Genomic DNA, 22,896 nt, shown 5'->3' with positions numbered 1-22,896 from the left:
CAGTTGCACCAATATCAATATCAGATCTTTATACTACTGCTCAGGATTTTGGAATATCAGAATCATAAACCTGTGAAAAAAACCAATAATATAATATCCGATTTTTTTCAGTATCCTACAACATCAGGAGATATGATTGTTAATGATTTAAATTCTGATAATCAAATTTTAAATAGTTTTTTTCAAAAATGAATGCCGAGATTTTAGTATTTTTTAACAATATCCTGATATAAAAATGTTATTTATTAAATATAAAACCACAATCCCTTCCAGCGCCCCTGTTGAAAGACTTTTTAGTATAGATAAAAATGTCTTTACAGATAAACGAGGATGTCTTAATGACCAAAATTTTGAAAATATTTGGTTACTGAAATCTAATAATTATTTATAATCATTTAATCCTATATTATATTATTTTATTAATGATATGTAATAATTATTTAAATTAATCATATATTATATTAATATCTAAAAATCATTATTTTAGTTATATTTTGATAAATGTGATATTGAGTCAATAAATTTTTTAGATCATTTCATGAATTTTCACAATAGAATCCAAAAGAGTATAATAAAAAATGTATCTGTACCTAGATATATTTTAAATTGTATCTGTATCAAGATAACTTTTAAGACGCTGTATCTGTATCTAGATCCATTTAAAAAGTATCTTTTAACAACTCTGGAAATGAGTAATATTACAAATATGTCAGCGAAACCACCCCGAAACATATTCAAATTATTTATTCTAGCGTTTTTTAACTTGAAATTACTTTTAAAAGTTTTGATTAGTATTATGATATTGATAATAATATAGTTTATATTAAATATTAAACATTAAAATTATGACAAAACATTTTTTTTAAATAATCGTTATTACTTATTCAAATATTAAGAAATATACAATGGGTGTTATGACATTTCTCACATTTCCAACTTATAATTGTTCAAAAAATATTATTTTAAGATTTAAAATTAAAATAAAAGATATTACCTCAAAATTTTATTTTTAAATAAATCACAAAATGTTTGCTCAAAAAATTTTTAGATCAAAAATGTTTTACATCATCAAAAAAGATTTTATTTTGTAAAAATCCCAAAAGATTTTCTCAAAATATCCTCTTATAGCATGCTCAAAATTTTTTTATTACAAAAAAGTCTTCGCATTTTTAATCCTAAAAAGAGCCAAGATCTGTGAAGATTTTTTTAATTTTGAGCAAATATTAAACTCAGCCAAAAATATAGATGGCAACTAGTATTGTTAAACGACTCGATTTGACCCCATTTTTAAAATCTAACTCAACATTATAGCCAGAAAAATATTGCATAAGCGTCGAGATTGCCAATAGATGTTCAATCCTATATGCCCTCTAAGAGCATTCTTTAGGCTTGCATAATAATTGTATGGATACAAATATTGAGCTAGCCGTTTTTAAAAATCGTCTCAAATTGAGCCGTTTAACAACACTAGTGGTAACAAACAATATTTTTAATAATTTCTAACATAGTTAGTTATATATTACATCTTTCCATCAAATATCGACAATAAAACATATGTTAAAAATTTCGTTGCATAACTAATGACCGAAGAAGAGATTCACGCGGCTCATATAGGTATGATAGTTAAAATAAATTAATAATGAATAAAAATAATAGCCTCTATGTTTTTGAATACTCTAACGCCCAAATTCTATGTTGCATTGACAGGAACGTCATCTTTAATATCAGGACTAATATTGGTAAATGAATATTTCCTAATTTTTTAATTTAAAAAATCAGTGTTTCTATAAAGGATAATTATTCTAATTCTATTCATAAATTTATATAATATAAATAAATATTTTAAAACAAAATGTACTTATAATATACATAACTTTTAAATACATATATTATTTTATATATTTTAGTATAATTTTTTTTTTTAAATACTTAAATATGGAAATTCAAAGGGTTGCATTTAAAGATAAGTTTTTTATTTAGAAAAAATAAAATAAATCTATGTTGTTGTTGATAGTAATACATTTACAAGCCTTATTTTTTAACTATAAATCCTACTAATTACAAGTTAAGATTTCAAATTTGAAATTTATAGATTTTAAAATATTAATCAATATTTCTGCTCATTCAATATCACTGCAATAAATATTTTTGTATAAATAATAGTTTTTCTAACATATATCTTATTCAAATTTAAATCAAACCCTTTATAATAAATGATTTATATAATCACAAAATTTATCAGAACTTTACATCTCATTCAAAATTTGAAATCAATTTCAAGTAGTGATGTTAAAAGTTACTTTTGAAACATAACTAGTTACAGTTACTAGTTAAATTAAAAGTAACTAGTTATTAGTTACAGTTATTTTCAAAAGTAACTAGTTACTTACTTTATACATCCTTCATATATGCACTATTTATTTATTGACTGCATTTATTTGATATAAAAAAAATTAGGATAAACAAAGTATAATCAGTTATTTAAAATAATATATAATTTATTTATATAAAAAAATATCGCAAAATTGAATATTTACATCGAATATAAAAATATATATTTGCATTGAAAAAAAAATATTTATTTTTCATAAAAATTAGAATCTAATAAATGTTTATTTGCTTTTAACAACAAATTAATTTCTAAGTTATTATCTAGGAGACGTGCTCGTTTATCTCCAAAAATGAGCTTACCTAGACTGAATAAGCGCTCTACGGGAGCACTTGATGTTAGAACAACATTATATTTAATAAAGAGTAATTTTAACTTTGGGAAATTGTTATATAAAAAAAAGTGTTGTTATTAGATTTGTTAAAGTTTTCTATAAGTTCATTATTCAGAATATTTTGGCGCTTTAGGTCAAAAAATCCAACTACATCAAGTGATGTTGGTTTTGAGCATGATTCATTCGTCTGGGATTCACTTTGAGGTATTAAGGTATTTATTAAATTTAAAATTTCCTCCTTTTTTGCTTTATTCCTTTCTTGCCTAATCCAAGGCCAGTCAGTTTTAAATAAAGGGTGAAGAATTGCAGCAATGATGTTGTCATTATCATAAAGATTATTAAACCTATAACATGATATTATTAATTTATAAATAATTATTTGATTTTAGTTACCTTTTTTCAATACTAGCTAATATAGTATCCTTTAGAGGTTGACAATATTATAATCCCTGCACATCTGCCATACATATAAGTATTTGTGTTATTGTTGGGAACAATCAGACATTTTCACAAAATTTTAAATTAATAAATTTTATTTAAAAAATAAATTTAATTTAAAATTAATTTATCACAACATATTAAAAAGAAAATTAATTATTTGGATATATCTTTAAAAGTAACTAGTTACTTTTGGCAGTTACATTTCAAAATTTTAACTAGTTACAGTTACTAGTTACAATTTTAAAAATATAACTAGTTACAGTTATTTTTTAGCCAAAATGTAACTAGTTAGGTAACTAGTTATTTTAACATCACTAATTTCAAGGCATCTGTTTTTTTTAAATTAAATTTTTTTTATTAAAAACAACACAAAAATATTAAAATAATTTATCCATTATATTAATATTATAACATTTTATAATGCAACAAAATTAATAATCCATTAAACAAATTAACAGATTTTTTATTGAGTTAACAATATTTTTGTCAACAATTCAGTCCATTAGCATTTTTAACTTGTTAAATTTGAGCTCCTTAGTCTTTCTCTTTATTACTAATCCAATCATTAATACTAACTTGGGCATGAGCTTACTAATTTCGTTTTGAATAAGCACTTCTATTAAATTTGAGCACCAATTTTCCTATGAAATGCAATAATATTAGCTTGGTTTATGAAAAGGAGATATAAAAACATTATTTTTATTAAACACTTCAAAATTTAAAATATTTTGGGTGCTTATGTTATATGTGCCTGCACGCTTTTATCCATATAAAGCATTCTCACCCTCAATATTTAATATTTCACCCCCACCACCCTCCTAAAACGTAAACCTTGCTTTCTGAATTGTACCAACAACTAAGTGATAAAATTTTATCAGATAAATTTACCTGGAAAAATAAACAATATTGGAGAAAATTTTAGGATTTTTCATACTTTTATTAGAATATTAAGACATAACACCGTAATTTATTTACATATTTTAAAAATTTTACATTTTATATCACATTATCGAGAGAACATTAAAGTAAATATATTTGATATTATATCAGTTTCATTGTATAAAATCTGTTTTGAATATTTGAATACAAGTTTCCAAAAACTAATATCCTTTCCTATAAAGGTCATTTTGTGATTGAACTAATGTTTGGTTAAAGTAAAGTCCCTTCCTCAGATATAGCTATGCAACTAGATCTAGGCAGAGTTGTTAAGGAGCGGCACTAGAGGAGCACCGCTACACTTTTTCAAAAACACCTGGAGCACCTCTCCTTTTATAAATCAGGAGCGGTAGCAGTAATTAGTCCCTTTAGGGCTGGAATGGAGGAGCACTGCTCCACCGCCCTTCTAAATTTAATGTGTAAATTAAATTATTTTTTAAATATTAATAAATCTATTTATTTATTAATTAAAATTCAATAAAAATGAAATTTTATTTTATTTAAATTTATGCAATATTAAATGTTGAGTCGAGTTTTATATTGGTTTTTCATCTAATCAGTTAAAATATTAAACATTAAGTTTTTCTTTCTTTTTACATTGAATGGAAAATCTTGTAAGTCATAATATTCATTTTATAGATATATGATAAAAAATAGTTGTTGATATTATGGATCTAGACATCATGGAAGAAGAAATTGAAATAAAAAATAATTTATCTATTTAAATAACCTTATAGATTTTCAAATGTTTATAATGATGAAAATATTATTGCTGCTATTATCCATCCTGCATTCAAATTAAATTGGGAATGGAAATGTGCACAATATGGAACTAAAATACTAATTAATTAATTTTTTATAAACAAATTCCTGATGCAAAAACAGCTACTAATTTATGGGAACCCTGCAATGATTTGGAAGATTTTTTTGGATTCCATGAAAATGATCATCAGGAAGATTTTATATTGGACAAATATTTTTTAAATAATGATATCAAAATTACTATTTTTGATAAATTTCCTGAATTAAAAAATATTTTTATAAGATAAAATACCCCGCTTCTCTCCAGTGCTCCTTTTGAGCGCCTATTTAGTATTGCTAAACAGGTTTTAGGGGAGAAGCGTGGATAATTGTTAGATTCAAATTTAGGAAATTTATAAGCTAATAAAAAAATTAGAAATATTTTGATATATCATTTAATAAAAATAAAACTTTTTTGATAAAAAAATATGATTTTGTTTCGTGTACTTTCTAAAAAAAATGAAAACCAAAAGAGCTGTTATGTAGTGGCAGTCCATTACTTGGATTGGCAGCTAGCTCCTTTTAAAAATGTAGTAGCGGGAGCAGAAGCTAGCTACTTTTAAAAAGGAGCTTTAACAACTCTGGATCTAGGTGTAATTTGATCTTGAATATTTTGAATTATTCTCCTTAACATCAGTTCAATCTAAACTTCAGGCTTCCTGGAATATTTTACATATACTTTTACACGTGATGACATCTATTTTGGATTTGAAAATTTTAATTTATTTTAAATGACAATATTTCTACTATTTGGACTTTTTTTGTTGCATTTTCTTTATAGAAATGAATCCAAGTTTTGATTTGACTCAAGGCATCTACTATAATAGGTAAGTCTATTAATGTGTTTTAAAGTATTATTTTTCAAAAGATTTTTAATTCTATTTATAAGTCAAGAAACTTTGAATATATTGTTTCTGTTTCTCTTTTATAAATTTAATGAATATATAAAAATATACCCCCAAAAAGGTCCTTATCACTTTTTTAAAATATATTTTAATACACCACAAGTTATATAGGATTTGCTAGATTCTTGCATTATTTGTTAATATTATAATAATTCTTATTTACTCGGAAAATTACGGAAATTTACTCCTCATTCCTATCCCTATTACCAAATACTACAATAAAAAATAAGTACAATATCGCTCTTATATTTTAACCTAAAATAGATATCATAGATGAAGATGACAAGAACATCATATTGTCATATTTATTTATCTTTTTATTCACTGTTTGATTTTTTAAAATGTAATATTTTGTATTTTAAAAAATAAAATAGAAAGAAAAGGTAAATATTTTCCATGTTGAGATAGCGAGATGCATCTATTTTTTTAAGATAATTTTATTATGATTTTAAAGTTTTTTTTTGTAAAAATTAAATAATCATTATTATATTATAAATTAACGCTTGCTCTTACCTAATCAATATTATGTTACCTTTATTTTTTTAAAAAAAAGGGTGCATAGTAAAATTTTATAAAAGCTAAGGCGCATAATGAAGACAAGCGTTTACCAAAATGTCGCTTCTCACATATTTCGAGTGCTTACTTGCGCACATTTTAGAATTATTTTTTTTATCGTCTGCTTACTTGACTTTATTAAATTCTTAATTATTTTCCATGTTTTAAAAGTAAATTATAATTAAAAACTGCCCTGTGTAATTTTATAAGTCATAACTATATTTGTATTTGTATTAATTTTTATTTATGACTACCAAACGCTCATTTTTTAAAAAAAAGCTAGAACGTTCTTGGTATGACCATAGCCTAATGCTGCATTTATAGTAAACGGGTTATATTCAAGCGTTGCGTTATTACAGTTTTAAAAACACATTTGATATAAAGCAAAAAGAGATAATTATATTACATGATATTTAAGAAGAATCATATGTTATAAACATATCGCATATTTTTTATCAACGCATCTCAACATTTTAGTATATTTTATCATAGCTTTATCATTATAACGTTCCATATTTATAAATTTTTACCTATTTATTGGCTTTATTTTGTAATAACACGAACAAACCCCATTTACTATAGATGCGGCTTAACGCTAAATTTATAGTAAGCTCATTATGTTCAAGCGTTGCATTATTCAACACTCTCGAAATCAAAGCTGATTCTTCATAGCGATAATATTTAATAAAAATATATTTTCTCCCTTATAACAAATATTTGATAAAAATAATCTTTTACTTTAAAAAAAATACAATTTATAATGTAATTTCGCTATTATTTTTAAAATCCTATCGAATATTTTTTTATCATCGCATCGCAACATATGTTCATCAAATATTTTCATAGCGTTTTAATCGGTTACCCTGCATTCACAGTTAGCACGAATTCGCGGCGAAATATATAAAATGAATGTAAAATTCTTATATTTGCCCCACGATTCGCGCTAACTGTAAACGCAGGGATCGTGCATTCACAGTTAGCGTGAATTCGCGGCGAAGTATAAAAAAATTGATATAAAGTTATTATATTCATATCATATTTAATATATTTCACCAATTCACGCCAACTGTGAATGCAGGGTTACGCTCCATATTTATAAATTATAACTTTTTATTGGCTTGATTTTGTAAATAACTCACCTCTTGAACATAACCCGTTTATTATAAATGAGGCCCGCTGAATTTATGTTAAACGCTTTATGTTCAATTGCATTATTTAACGCTAACGAAATGACAGCTGATTCTTTATAGCTTTAATAATTTTTGTATTAAACGATGTTTTTTGAATTTTATCATATCATTATCATCATAACGCTCCATGTTTATAAATTATACCTATTTGTTCTGTGTTAAATAATGCACGGTCTGAACATAAATACTTTAAATTCGCCCTATATCTTAAAATTAAAATAGAGGTTGGAGATCACAAATTTTGTAAACAAATATGAGTAGAGTTAGCTATATATTCTTTTTAGATTAAATTAAAGTAAATATTTAAAATGTTCTTTTTTTTGCAGAGAATAAGTCAAATAGTACGATTTTTTTTGCATATCATTTTTGGTTGCATAAATTTTGAAATGCTTTTTACTAATCTAATTATTTTATGTTATTATGTTTTTACCACTTTGTATTGGAAAGATGTATTCTTTTTTTTAAAACAAATATTAATGATAATGAAATTAGGACCCTTACCCTGAATTTATGGTAAACACGTTATGTTCAAGCGTTGCTTTATTTAACGTCATCGAAATTATGATTCTTCATAGCGTTAATCAAATTTTCTCATATCGTTCTTCATAACGCTCAATATTTGCCCATTTATAGGCTTGGTTTTTTAAATAACGCGACATTAAATAACGCACCACTTGAACATACGCGTTTACTATAAATTTTCCCTTAGGCCATGCCAATGCGCTGATTAAACAACCATCTGTTTGGCCCTCTAGCTTCCTCTAAATTGCCTTAAAAAGAAAGAGACGCTATAATTGATTTACCACGTCTTTGTTTAATACCAAAAAAATATGATAAATAACAAGAAACATTTATTTAGGTGTCATCAGAGCTCATAATCTGAATATCCTATGCTAAACAGAAATAAGTTTCAAAAATAATCTGAGAATTAACACGGCCTCACAACTTCCATTCAATGCCGTTTACGAATAAAATAGTAAATTAAGAAAGAAAGAAAGAATATAAGAAAGAAAGAAAGTGAAAACTTTTAATTAGAAATCAGCTCGGACGACTTCTGAAAATCTATTTTACATGCCGGGCAAAAAAAAATCACTGTTTGCATAGCCATGCCAACCTTTACCACTAATTCTTATTTTGAGAGACGTTTTATTTTGTTATTTTTTCTTGTACTTCCTTGTTTTTTTCATTTCTTATTTCCTTCCTTCACTTCTTTCATTTGTTTTTTAGATTTTAAAAGAAACCTAAATCTTTAAAAATTTTGAATGATAATTTTCAAATTATTATCAAACTTCGGCAAACGACGACAAACTTTAAAAAAATAAGGGTCAAATTAAGGTATTATTTATCGGTAGCGTATCAAAACTAAAACCCTTTACAATCACGTGATTTAGCGGAATTCTTGTTGGGCCTTATCTTTTTAAAAATAAACCTTTTCAGATACCAAATAGGTTTAGGCTAATTCACTAAATATCTCGTATGAATATTCATGTTTTTGAGCATATACTAATTTTTATCCGTCTAATATCAGCTTCTTCTAAAAAATACATATAGCATATTATCGTAAAAAGATGCGTGGTAATTTGATTTGTCAGCTGATTTTAAATATAATTATTTTTAAATTTTATTTTGCATTTTACCAATATAGTTACTATATTACATATGAGTATATAATAATCATGGAGATCTATTATTACATAGTATTTTGAACTCATATTATTCAATACAAATCCTCTTATTCTCGTTATTCATCTCAGAATATCCGCAACTTCAATTTTTTTAGGTCAGAACCTGGTCCGAAATGCATTATGAATGTTTAATGAAATAATAAAAAAATTAATTGATTGCAATTTAAAATAATCTTTTTTTTCTAATAAATGAATAGAAAACATCGTTTTTTTTCTATGTATGTTAGCGGCAATATGTTTTATCCGGCAATGTCTAATTTTTTCAACTTTAAGTCATAAAATGAGCGCGTTTTTTTTTAAATTTAAAAATCTGATTTTACCGGAAATGTTCCAGAATGTTTTGAATACCTATCATATGAATTGTAGATAATTTTACCGGAAATGTTCCAGAATGTTTTAAATACCTATCATATGAATTGTAGATAATTTTACCGAAATGTTCCAGAATGTTTTGAATACCTATCATATGAATTGTAGATAATTTTACCGTTAAATTTTGAGTTATTTATAATTTATATGAAGAATCTATGATAAATTTATATAAATTATATTAAGTTCAGAATTTCATGATAAGATTTTTTAAAATTCTTAGGGTAGTTATTCTAAACATAATAGAATACATTTCCGGTAAAATCCGATTTTTAAATTTAAAAAAAAACGCCATTAAAATATGGATTAAAGTTGAAAAAATAACACATTGCCGCTAACATGTTTAGGAATTTTATAATCAAGCTCCTGGCCGATTCAATTTTAAAAAAAAATTAACCCGGGAGTCTTCGGGCCCACTTTGAAGTGCTCTATCTTAGAACGACTGATAAAACATTCTTATTTTTTCAATCAAACTTTGCATCAGAGACCTGCAGAGGTACCATTTGTACGGCCCGGCCCGGCCCAGATTAAAAAATTTTCGGCCCGGCCCGGATTTTTTTTTCAAAAATTTTTTACGGATTGGCCCGACCCGGGTTTAAAAATTTTAGGCCGGGCCCGGATTTTTTTTTCAAAAATTTTTTACGGCTTGGCTCGACCCGGGTTTAAAAATTTTAGGCCCGGCCCGGATTTTTTTTTCAAAAATTTTTTACGGCTTGGCCCGACCCGGGTTTAAAAATTTAGGCCCGGCCCGAATATTTAAAAAAAAATTTTGGGGGCCCGGCCCGGCCTAGATTTAAAAAAAATATTTTTAGGCCCGGCTAGGAATTTTTAAAAATTATATTCGATCTGGTATATTCAAAAAATTCATTATTTCGTATTTTGTCATATTTTTCGGCGAGTATTATCATTTAATAAGCAAGTATATAATAATGTTGTTAAACGGCTCGTTTTGAGCCGATTTTTAAAAACGGCTAACTCAATATTTTCGCCAGAAAAATATTGAGTAAGCCTCGAAATTTCGATACTATATGTCTAGACCTTTGCTCCTTCTATGAGCAAAATTTTCAGGCTTGCATAATATTTTTCTGGATATTATTTTTTTTATTCTAAACAGATATTTAGTATATATTACAAATACTATGTATTTATAAAAAAAATAAAAATGATATTTTTAATAAAAAATATAACATATATATTATATATTATATAATAATGTATTTAATCCTTTGCGTATTTATTCCATGGCAGGAAAACTATAATTTTATTATGTAATAGATACTATGAGTGTTAGCTAGTGATAACTTTCACCAAACATTATGTTAATCATAACTATATATAATCATTATAACCATATCTAATTGACGAATATAATAATTCATGTTGTATAAATTTTTTAAAAAAAATACGGCCCGGCCCGGCCCTGCCCGGGTATTTTAAAAAAAAAATTTTCAGGCCCGGTCCGGGTATATTTTAAAAATTTAAAATACGGCCCGGCCCTCTCTGCTTTGCACGAACACGTATGATTTTAAACAAACAATTTTATTTGAGGGGGGAAGGGGAATATAGGATTAATTTTTTTACTAACATAAAATGTTATTTAAACGCAAATTTGGGAGTGGGAGTGTTTTCCTGCTATATTTTCCACACGGTTACGCCTAGGCTATAGAGGCCATTTTGTCAATCCAACTTATTTTTATCTCGAAAGTTTATCTGTCTGGTATTTGTTTTGTATTATAGCGAACTAATTGAGCGTTTGCGTTTTGCGCATTTCAAATTGTGTCGTTGCAAATTAATCAAAATTTATAAAAACACAAACTAGTTTGCCTTTTTTTCCAAAACGCTAAATTTGGTCTCACTATTATACATTCGACGAGCTTTGTCACGCTAATCTTTCCTTTCCGATAATTTTGCAATTTTTTTTCTTCATTATTTCTATCCTTACATTCATTCAATTGCATTTTATTTTTAAATCTCCTCTTTTTTTTGGCATAATCATTAGCGATTTTATAAATCAAAAAATTGTATCGCGTTTTTGAGAAAATTTAAAAAAAAATGAAATATTGTTTAGGCGGGAGGGGGTGGGTAGTGTCTAATCCTTAAAAATTATAGGATTAACTAATAATTTCGAGGAGGTAAAAAAAAATATTAATTTTCAACCTTTAAAAAAAAATTTGTAACTCCTATACTAGCATATCAAAAAAAAATACACGCACCTATAAATTATATCGATTTTATTTTTAAACAAAAAATATAATCAATTAATAATTTCAATTTTATTCTCATTAATTTTTCCGAATTAATTTTGTTTTTTTTTGTAACGCAAAAATTATCATCTCCTTGGCATTTTTTGTATTTAAAAAAAAATATCGATCAAAATTTATGTAAGGAATTTTAAAACATTTCAAAAACGTCGTCTATAAACGTCTGGCACCTGCGTTTGTAGAATGTTTCCTGCTTTTAGCGTTTTTATTTCCGGTTCTTCAGATATATTACGTTTCACCTTGTTTCTTGATCTTCTGAGAACATGTATGCGAGTCAAGGGATTTACTTGAGGTTATTTGCCTCGGTGTCATTGTCAACTTTTTATGTTTTCGTTTATGATTTTATGTAGGTGACGAATGAAAAGCATACCATGTGACCTAAAAATTTGCTCTGTCAACGTAAGCAACTTTTCAGTTATACTCAGACGGAGCATTTCATTTCTCACGTGATCATATGATCAAAAATATTATTTTTATTACCGGTTTATTAATACATTTTTTTTAAAAAAAATATGTAAATTTTATGACGTCTATACATATTTTTTTGTACGGATTCTCTGTATTATAGATCTTCACCAAAAATTTAGGCCCGGCTAAAAAATATGTCCGAGTACTTGTTTAAGATTAAGGTCATGTCGAACTCAAACCTATTCACTACATAAAATCACAACCTTATATGTAGTGAGGTTTAAAAAAACAAAAAAAAACACATAAACGAGGAAAAAAACACATAAACGAGGAAAAAAACACATAAACGAGGAAAAAAACATTCTTGTGCCCCTCCCACTACCCATGTCACGATACAACCTCCCGGACTCATACTTGTCGAAGTTTAACCCATTCTTTTTGGGCGCATTAATAATTTGAGCAATATTATAACTCTCAAATCCAAAAACTAGTGTTGTTAAACGGCTCGAAACGATTAACCCATTATTTTTAGCCAAAAGAATATTACGCGAGCCTGGAGATTTTTGCTCGTAGATGGCTGAAAGGGTTGGGCATCTAACTTAAAGAAATATCGAAGACTGTGTTATAATATTTTAGTTAAAATCTTAATTTAAAAATGATCTAAATCAAAAGCCGTTTAACAACACCTTTCAAAACATTATTTTTAGGGGAAAAAAATAGCATTGTAACATATTTGAATATTTGAAGAATACTGAAAATCTAATAACATTTTTTTTTCCTTCAAAAATAACTAAATTAAAATTCCATTTCCACCTATCCTTTGTTACATTTTTTTTTATACAAGGTTATATTTTATAAACACAATCGAAATCCTACCAAACATTAAAATATTGAATTTATTTTATATTAAATAAAACGTTCTCTCGTTGGATAATTGATTTTATTACTTAGTTCGTATAACGAAAACAGAAGGTGGGAAGAAATGTGATCAAGATTAAAAAAAAATACAGAATAATTGCGAATAAATGTTTATTTATTTTTTGTAACGACAAATGTATATATTTATTGATAATCGCTCAACTTCAAGGAATGTTCAAGTGAAGGAAATTATTTAGTTGGGGGGATAATAAATACTTAAAATCAAACAGGTATCTGAAGTAAGGAGTAGAATTAAGGGAGCTATGGGTTGCCCTGCGTTGCAGTTAACGCGAATTCGAGGCGGAGGCAGGGTTAGGGTTATTCAAAGGTTTGAGGATATGGAATATAGGGTTTAGATTCCTTTTTATTATTGAACCTGTCGAATAGTGTTGTTAAAAAGCCTGATTTTAGCCAAAATAATATTATTATTATAAGCCTAACGATTTTGCTTATAGGCAGAAAGGTTTGGACCTCTATTTGTCACATTTCGGGGTTTTCTTAATAGAAAAGGGCCATTTTTAAAAACCGACTTATATCGGGTTTTTTAACAAAAATACTCTTAAACTTGATAGGTCATGTGATTATAAATAGACGAATAGAAATTTAAATAAATCAGATATTGTACGTCATTTTCTTCGCTATCTTTCTATCCTAAATCGATTTCCCGATCCCCATATATTCCATAGTGGTTAAGGGTTTCGTTATAATCCATCGAAATTGGTAGAGACCCAACAGAAGTCGCATTTTTTTGCCCGGTCCCATTTTAAACATATTGATCATTTTACGGGTCGGGTTTTAAAAAATCCCGTCCTTTCAAATTATTTTAAAAGCTAATTGAAATTGTGAGAAATAAAAATATGCAAAATCATCTATCATATGATTTTATTTTCTAACCGGTTATAAATATGTATTATTATTTTTTTGAATTCGCCCCGATCCGGGTTTTGTAATCTAGGCCGATTTTCAAAAAACGCCCCTGTCCGACTAATAACATATGGGCAGGAAATGGGATGATTTTCTTTTCATTTTCAGTGCCTTGAAAATCGGTCTGCCTCGGTCAGGTGGTTATTAACCATAGCTAAATGCTGATTTTGCTCTTATTGATAGCACCGCGGGAAAAGTAAAATGTACCAATTTCTAAAAATAATGGATGGTTTTAAATTAAGAATAACGCATTTATAACAAAATGGTTTTATATTCGATGTGCTCTATTTAAAAATACTACAGCTCGACTATATAACCGTTTAGTTATGGCCCCGGGTTTTACGATTCCAATTTTATCGGTTTCGGGTTTAACTATTTGATTATGATTCCCGAACAACGGTTTATTTATTTGGTTAGTTTTGGTTAGCGTAACGTAACCTAAAAAAAATACTGTCCAATGAATAATATAATTATGAGATATGCATTTATTCCGAATTATATTATTAAATATAAAACATGAGATATGTCTACTCATGGAAACGATTTAATTATGATTGAGTTCACCGTTTCGATCTCTTAAATCTCGTCCTAGTTCACTTCTTAAACGCTGCTTTAAAACGCTTTCGTTAATCGTTAGGAGTAGTGTTGTTAAACTGCTCGATTTGAGCCGATTTTTAAAAACGGCTAACTCAATATTTTATCTAGAATAATATTACGCAAGCCTGAAGATTTTGCTCATAGATAGCACAAAGGTCTAGACATCAATTAGTGAAATCTCAAGGCTTAGGCAATATTTTTTTGAATAAAATATTGAATTAGCCGTTTTTAAAAATCGGCTCAAAACGAGCCTTTTAACAACACTAGTTAGGAGTCAGAAAACCAAAAAAGACATATTTTCTGTTGATTTTTTTTTTTTCGTTTTTGGAATAATTTTTTTTTTTTATAAAAAAAATATTAAAATTTAAGATATTCGAATGGTGGTATTTCCGTAAGTACGGCACCTCATTCATCGAACAATTTTCCCTGAACCATCTCTCCCCCTGGTTCGGGGCCAATTCCGGAGCGGGAGAATTCAACGATACCGAGGGAGACTTATCGACTTCTACCGGCGCGAACGCGAATAGCAATAATCCGGTTCAGAACTCCAATCATTTGCCCAACGGGCATGGAACCAGTAACGGTTTTTTTTAAAAAAAAAATTAGAATAAAATTTTAATTCACTAAAAGAAAAAAAAAGGGGAAAGAAGTCCAAAACTGATTTAACTTTTCGTTAACAATCTAGTATATCTATATCAGAGTTCGAAAAAAAAAAATTAAGGAAGAAAGATTTTTGAGATATTTTACCTTTAAAAACACCAAATATTTTAAATGAAATATACATATTTCAGTAATTTTTAGTCGTAAATATCTTTCAAGATTGAAATCCTTTGATCTGTATAATATGTCGTATTACGATACCTAATCTAGTGTTGTTTAAACGGCTCGGTTTTAGTTAAGAAAATATTACGCGAGCTTAGAGATTTTACTCTAGGGTTTGTTGGACGTTCTATTACGAAATCTCGAAGTCTGCATAATATTTTCTTGGCTAAATTGAGCTATTTAACAATACTATTGGAATCCATGTTTTATTTTTTTTAAATCATATACTGAGGGCAATTTTTGTTTTTGAAAAAAAAAAGTATTCGACGGTAAATGTATTCCTGTTAAGTGCCCTACCCCACATTAACAACCAGCCCGAATTCGCGGCTAAATATCAAAATTCATTTTTATATACTACGCCGCGAATGTTGGGCTAACTATGAATGCAGGGTTATGCCATATGAATTTTGGGCATTTTTGCCATTAACTTTTGACTATCTATTTTTTAAAAATTAAAATTAAAAAAAAATTGGTATAAATTAATAAGTAGTTTATTAAAAATTCACGGCGAAAATAGCTGAAGGTGTGCGGGTAAACTCTATACGGGCTGAAATATGATTTTGGTCAAATCAGATTTCTCAAAGTTGGCACTCAGTAAAATGATTTAAAATTATTACAACCCCTCCCCCTTTCCATAGGTTCCATATTTGAATTTCGGTTTCGAATTATTTAATCCATGTCAGAAATTTGAAAAGCTACTGGGCCGGGCAAATATTCTTGATAATCACCGATTTGAAATTTGATTAATTATTATTTGAAATAACGATAAATAGCAACAATTATTTCTTTTCATTTATCTTGACGGTTTTGCGCATGCCTTATTTTATACAATTATATAAAATTGTAGTTTGAAAAGATTTCTTTTCATTGTGCCATTGTGTCCAAAGCATCGAAAAATTTAAATAAATAAGTTATTTTAAACATAAAAATACATCCAAAACATAATTGTAGAAAATTTCAAAAATTTTACCTTAAGATTTTCATTACGATTTTAAAATTTGCGAAAGTTTTATTTTTTTTATAAAGGGTTTTGGACAGAGCCTAAAGACATTTTTTGAGATTTAACGAAATCGATAACTTAAAATTAGTATAATTACAAATATGTCACAAATATTTGTTCATTATTGAAGGAACTATTTCTCTATCAATTCATCAAGGTAAATTTCTGATGTATCCATTATAAAATAAGGATATCATTGACGGACTATCCACTTTAAGATATAATTGTCCAATAAAAAAACTTTGGACAGGTGCCTTTTAATACATTAATATATACGAAAATTAAATCGGCTGATTTGGATGTAGGGTTTAAATGAGCGAAAAAAAAATTAAATTAATTGATGATTTATACGATACGACAGGTAATTGCTTGAACAGTAACAACGGGAATGGTAATTCGATATCTATATTCGGGTCCGCTACAACTTTTAGCACGGGTGGTAGCGGGGGAACTACCGGCTCTGGCGGTGGTAGCAATTTTACCTCGTCCAGCGGAGCCACTAATGGTACTGAATTTAACTTACATTGTTGTATGCTATATAGTAAAAGGCAGAATTTGATATTTAATTTATTTTAAAATTGACTTTATAGCATCTATCCTGTTTATCAATTGCTCTATTTTTGAGTCGGCTATTTTAGAAAATATAAGCTAAATTTTGATCAAAGCCGAAAATAAATTTAACTCTAGTCTCAATGCCTATCGGATTTTCTTTTTTTCCGCACGCGACTCTAGATTTAACCGATTTTTATCCATAACCCAACTTATAAGCGGATATTTTTAGATAATGTATCTCAAATTAGAATTATGGTGATGACTTAGTAATCGGATTTGAAGAAAAAAAATACATCTAATCAGATTTCTTTAGTAGTTTAAAAAATTTCCTTTCCCATCAACCTCAATATTGTTAAGGTGAAACATTCAGTTATTAAAACTTTGAACATTAAACAATTTCCCAGCAGTATGATACACAAAATCAAAAAAAAAAATGAATATTTAATTTATTTTTTTTTAATTATAATTAGTCATAAAAATTATTTTTTTTCTTTCTATTTGCAAACAAACCAAATATCGATTTTTTTTTAAAAAAAAAATTAAATTTAAAAAATATATCCAAGTTTTTAAGTTGACTAATTATTTTTATAAGATCTCGTTTGTGTAAAATGAATAAGATTCTTATATTATAAATATTTAAATAACCTTTTTTCTTAATTTATTATTTTTTGATAAATTAAAGTGTTAAATTTCAATTAACATAAATATATGAAATTTAATTTATTATTAATAAGCGAAATTGGGAGAAAAGAATGATTGGTATATTTAAAAACCGAGAAATTAGTATTCGATCATTACTAATTCTTCGATTCATAGACTAATATTCTCCTTAAAATACGTATCTAATGATCGTATTCGTGAAATACGAATGAAACAACGTAATTGGCCTTTAGACCTAGTGGGTACTAATGTTGAAGACGAAAAATTTCTCAAAATTGGATAGAAAAAAAGAAATATTTCACAGAATTTACTTGCAGGAAATATTTTTCGGCTTGTTACTAGCGATAACAAGAGTAATTCTGGAAAAGAGGGATTACAATATTTGTTGTTTTTATTAGACTTTGTATCCTTGTTGAAATAAAAAAATTTAAATCATTTGTATCTCTATATTTTTAAATATTACTCGACTAAAAAGAAAGGTTTTGATTTATAAATGCTCAATTTCATTTCATACTGATTAATTAGCAATACTCCAAAACAAAAATCATTTTAGAATGCAAAGTATGGCGCAACCCTCTTAACCTTTTCAGGGGAGCCGAATATAATAGGTATCATACGGCAACGGGACGTGAACCCTTGACATATTACGACATGAACCTGTCAGCCCAAGATCATCAAACCTTTTTCACTTGCGATTCCGACGCCGGAAAATCCGATTACGAAAGTTTTTATTAATTCTACTTACTCATCATCCTCCTTCATTCTTATTCATAGATCCATTGCTATCATATCACTTAAGCGATTTTCTTTTTAATGAATAAAAATCCTTTTTATCATCGAATAAGATCCTTTTTATCATCGAACAAGATTCTTTTTATTATCGAATAAGATCCTTTTATTACTTGAATAAGATCCTTTTTTATTTTGAATAAGATTATGGAAGATTAGCATGTCTGACTATTTAGGGTATTTATTAGATAACGTCGAACTGCACTGCAAACCTTCTTTTATCTTAGGAGTATATCTGTCCCTTACCAAAAATCTGAAAATCTCTTGTTTTTGTTTCTCTACTTGGACAATTCTAAAAAAAAACAGAAGGGCCCGCAGTGCTGCGGGCGATATATTTACGCAAATTTAAATGGACGAAGTTTTAGATAAAATCTCGATGTAATTTCCCTTTTTTTTGCTTTTCTCTTGTTAAACATTTAAAGGATGACCAATCGTAAAGTTCTTTCCAGGCCGTTTAAATCAAATCATAAAGTTTTATCTCTTCGCATAAATTTATGACAAAATATTTATTGTTTTATTATTTTTTTAAAAAAAAACAGTAATGCAAATAGCTTGGAGAGAACGTGATACCGCTACCAGGATAAAATTAGCTAAAGACGCCCTCCAAAAAAATTCGGAGTAAAAAAAAATAAATATATTTAATGAACAAGAATAAATAATATATAATAAATTGTGGGCGATTGTATAGAATAACTACGGAAGATTGAAGGTTAACAATATATCATCAATTGTAGAATGTGTAAACCGTGAAGATTAGGATATTGATAATTAAGTTCTTTATTTTCAACTAAGATCAAATAAAAACAAAAAAGTGAAAGTAATCATGATCATTTAAGTATATATACAAAATTAACATCAATTTAATATTAAATAAAAATCATTGTATATCTTTTTAAAACATCAATTTAATATTAAATATAATATAATATATCGTTTTAAGCCTTAAGTCTTCTACAATACAAAATCCATTAATAAACATTGTTACTTGTATTTAACAATATTAATAATAAAAATGATTGTAAAATTAATAAAAAAAAATTTTTTTAGAAGTGAATCACAATTTCTAAATATCAGCTGGTTTTTTTTTGTATTGATAGATGCTTTTAAGAAATTTTGATGATGGTAACTTAATCAAAACCCCATTTTCTAAAAGAGGTCCCAACTCGCTCCGGGTCCATATCACCCCGGATTGATGGGTTGCCCATAAATCGGTCTATATTTGGTCTGCGTTCTCAAAATGTCCAACCAAACGATTTTAAATTTATGGATCCAATTCGGGTTCAGAACCCAGCGTTTTAACCCTTAAATTAAATATTTAATTTTTCCATTATTATATATAGATGCCCTCCCGCTTTAATCTTACTGGCCGAAGAAGAAGCCTCCACCATTATTGAAGTTTTATTTTATTATATCTGTTGTTACTGACGATATATACATTTTTAATACCGAATCGGCTCTAGATTACGCCATATATTTAAATTGGCCCACCGCTATTCAAAAAATGGCGCGAATTTTTAAATTTATTATTTTACAATTGTTAATATGGAATCATGGAAATTTATATATATATATATTTTTATTTCCCTATTGGAGCCCCAAAATTGTTTTATACATATATATTTTTTGGATTATTCTAATTCCTTAACGACCCCCCCCCCCCCCCCCCATAATATTATATATTTGATCGGCCTTTAAAAAACCTTGCACCTTGATCATTTATGAATAACCAGAATTATAATTTTCAACTACGTTTCATTCAAAATACTGCCAATATTGCATTCCTTTTTTTTTTATAAAATAACCCTATATAATTTTTTATTTTTTTAAACAAAAATAATTCAAAGGCCGAAAAAATTCTGAGGCAGGCTCTTAAGTTTGCTGAAAATAACTACAAGATATCTACTCTTCAACAAAGCAACAACGGACACCATCACGGCCACAGTCATCACAATCTTGTTTCGGAATCCACTTTGAGTAAAATAATTTTCGCTTATGATGTTTCTTTCAAAAAGGATCACTAAATTTAACATATTAAACAAATGACACTATATAAATCTAAAAACTGTAAAAATGGGAAAACATGGATTGCTACCTATATCTTTTTTTAGGAAAAAATTTTCTCCTTATTTGTTGTTCATGAAGAATATATGGGAAAAAGATAAGGAATATATTCATGCGGGGGACAATTAAGAAAATTAATAATTAGGTAGCAGCAAAGGAAGGACAGAAGAGAAAACCATTTAAGTTCCAACATGTACAGATCATCAAATTCATTCATTTATTAAAAATGTTAAATTACATCAACAATATCTTTATTAGGGCGCGACACGAATTTGTGCGTTTACATTCGACGTAGATTGGCGATGTGTCTTAGAAAATTGGGCAAATATAAGGAATGCATCAAAATGATGAGAGATGTATAAATTTATCCTCAAAAATATATTTACATTCTATTATATATAAATTACTGGGTATTTTTTAAAATTGTTTAAAAGAAATTAGAAAAAATAAATGAAGTTTTCTATCATTATTAACACTAGGCAGGTAACTCCATCTTTGATATTTTCTAATATTTGTTGCACAGTTAACTTAATCTTGTTTTACATACCACATACATTTTCTTACATTGTATTCTTATGATTAAAATTTTATATATTTTTTTTTTTTAAAAAAAGTTAATCAAGGAATTCCCAAATATCAACGTTCTAAATATACACGAAAATCTGATCGAGGTCTTGTTAGAAATGCAAGCTTATGCCGATGTGCAGGCACTACTCATCAAATACGATGGTTTTTTTAAAAAAATATATAATGTTTATAAAATATGCATTGGGAGGGGGGGGGGTATATAAAGAAAAAGAATAAATTGGATATTATAAGTGAAGAACAGAAAGAAAATAGCTTAATTTATGTTAAAATTTGGTAAAAAGGGCATTTTGTCCTGTCGCCCTTTTCCCTAGCACACATAATAACCGATTTGTATTATTAAGCAAATATACTATAATTTTTTTCATGTATATTTTATTGTCTATAGTATCTGTATTCCCACTAAGGACACTTAATATTTAAATAAGTTTTTTTTAAAATGTAATTATATAATAATGTTAAGTTATCTAATTCGAAAAGTTTCTTTTTTAAAAAAGACAACTAATATGAAAACAAAAAACTCCTGTTTTATCAGGATAAAAAGCTTACTTGCCCAGAAAAAAAAATACAAATTTCTCAGGTATAAAACTGAAACGCTCAGATTAAAAAAAGATGAAACGCTCAAAATAATATACGAAACGCTCCGAAAAAAATAGTCTCAGATTTTAAGAAGCATATCTGCGAAATTCAATAAAAATTATAAGCGAAAACAAAAATAGTCCCTTAGGTCAAACTGGGCACTGAACCATGAATACAGGAGAATGACATAGCACTTATTTCATTAAAGGAAGACAGAGAATTAGTTTTGGATTATACATACTAATATGCATTTCCCCGTCAACAATTCCCTTCCTAACTCCATTATTCTAATGGAGATATGAAAATTCCACTACCGTAACATCTTATGAAAAATTGGAGATCCTAATAGATGCTTTATTCTTGTTCTGCATTCACTGTTAGCACGAATTCGCGGCGAAGTATATATAATATCCATAGCTATACGCATATCCGATCTGCTATTCGTGGTTCAATGCCCGCTTGATTGTAAAGTTATATATAATGGTATATATGTTTAGCCTAAACAATTCAATTATAATAATACCATATTTTTGGATTTTGATCTTAAAAAATTCATAATGACCAATATATTATTTTTTAAATGTATAATTATTAATAATGACAATGAATAATAGAATGCACCTAATAATTATGAGTTAAATTGAATTAATTATTCCCACATTCTACAACGAGTCTACAACTCTGTGTAAGCCAGTATAGGTTATGTACAGATTACTTTTTTATTATTTTATTACTAAATCTTCATAATTCTTTTATTTATTTATCATTTTACGAAAGATATCAGCATGCCTAAATCAGCGACTATATGCTACACTGCCGCTCTGCTAAAGGCCCGTGTCATTTCCGACAAGTAATTTTAAGAAATATTGTAAATTTCATGTGTAAAATAACTAATCAATTTAAAATATTAATTATATTTTATATACCCATAATCTAGAATCAAAAATTTACCACCCTATCCAACTAATATAAATAAATCATAATTGCAAAAAAAATAGATTCTCCCCAGAAATAGCTTCTAAAAGGGGTCTTAACAATGCCGAGATGAGTGCCGTTGAGGCTATTCATCGTGCTGTAGAATTTAATCCCCACGTTCCCAAGGTTAATATTTTATATTTTAAAGCTATCAAAATAT

At 27.5% G+C, this 22,896-nt stretch overlaps 1 protein-coding gene across 2 annotated transcripts in view; it reads left to right on the top strand.

Annotated features, from left to right (window-relative positions):
• Positions 1-1,511: 1,511 nt before the first annotated feature.
• Positions 1,512-22,896, top strand: part of LOC135925476 (suppressor of tumorigenicity 7 protein homolog) — a 31,040-nt gene continuing 9,655 nt past the window's right edge. Inside the window, exons 1-12 of one of the 2 annotated variants that reach the window (XM_065460818.1) lie at positions 1,512-1,614; positions 1,657-1,739; positions 15,083-15,290; positions 16,897-17,040; positions 18,301-18,471; positions 19,076-19,154; positions 19,877-19,931; positions 20,381-20,510; positions 20,856-20,953; positions 21,212-21,326; positions 22,539-22,611; positions 22,760-22,862. In XM_065460818.1, coding sequence (XP_065316890.1) covers positions 1,581-1,614; positions 1,657-1,739; positions 15,083-15,290; positions 16,897-17,040; positions 18,301-18,471; positions 19,076-19,154; positions 19,877-19,931; positions 20,381-20,510; positions 20,856-20,953; positions 21,212-21,326; positions 22,539-22,611; positions 22,760-22,862 — 1,293 coding nt within the window. In that variant the 5' untranslated portion in view covers positions 1,512-1,580. Of the gene's footprint in view, positions 1,615-1,656; positions 1,740-15,082; positions 15,297-16,896; positions 17,041-18,300; positions 18,472-19,075; positions 19,155-19,876; positions 19,932-20,380; positions 20,511-20,855; positions 20,954-21,211; positions 21,327-22,538; positions 22,612-22,759; positions 22,863-22,896 lie in introns of both variants that reach the window. The other variant, XM_065460817.1, reaches the window with a different exon arrangement.

This window comes from Gordionus sp. m RMFG-2023, chromosome 2, assembly GCF_954871325.1.
Source record: "Gordionus sp. m RMFG-2023 chromosome 2, tfGorSpeb1-WG-v2, whole genome shotgun sequence".
NCBI lineage: Eukaryota > Metazoa > Nematomorpha > Gordioida > Chordodea > Parachordodidae > Gordionus > Gordionus sp. m RMFG-2023.
The sequence above is the reverse complement of the archived record's forward strand: the minus strand, read 5'-3'. Positions and strand labels throughout refer to the sequence as shown.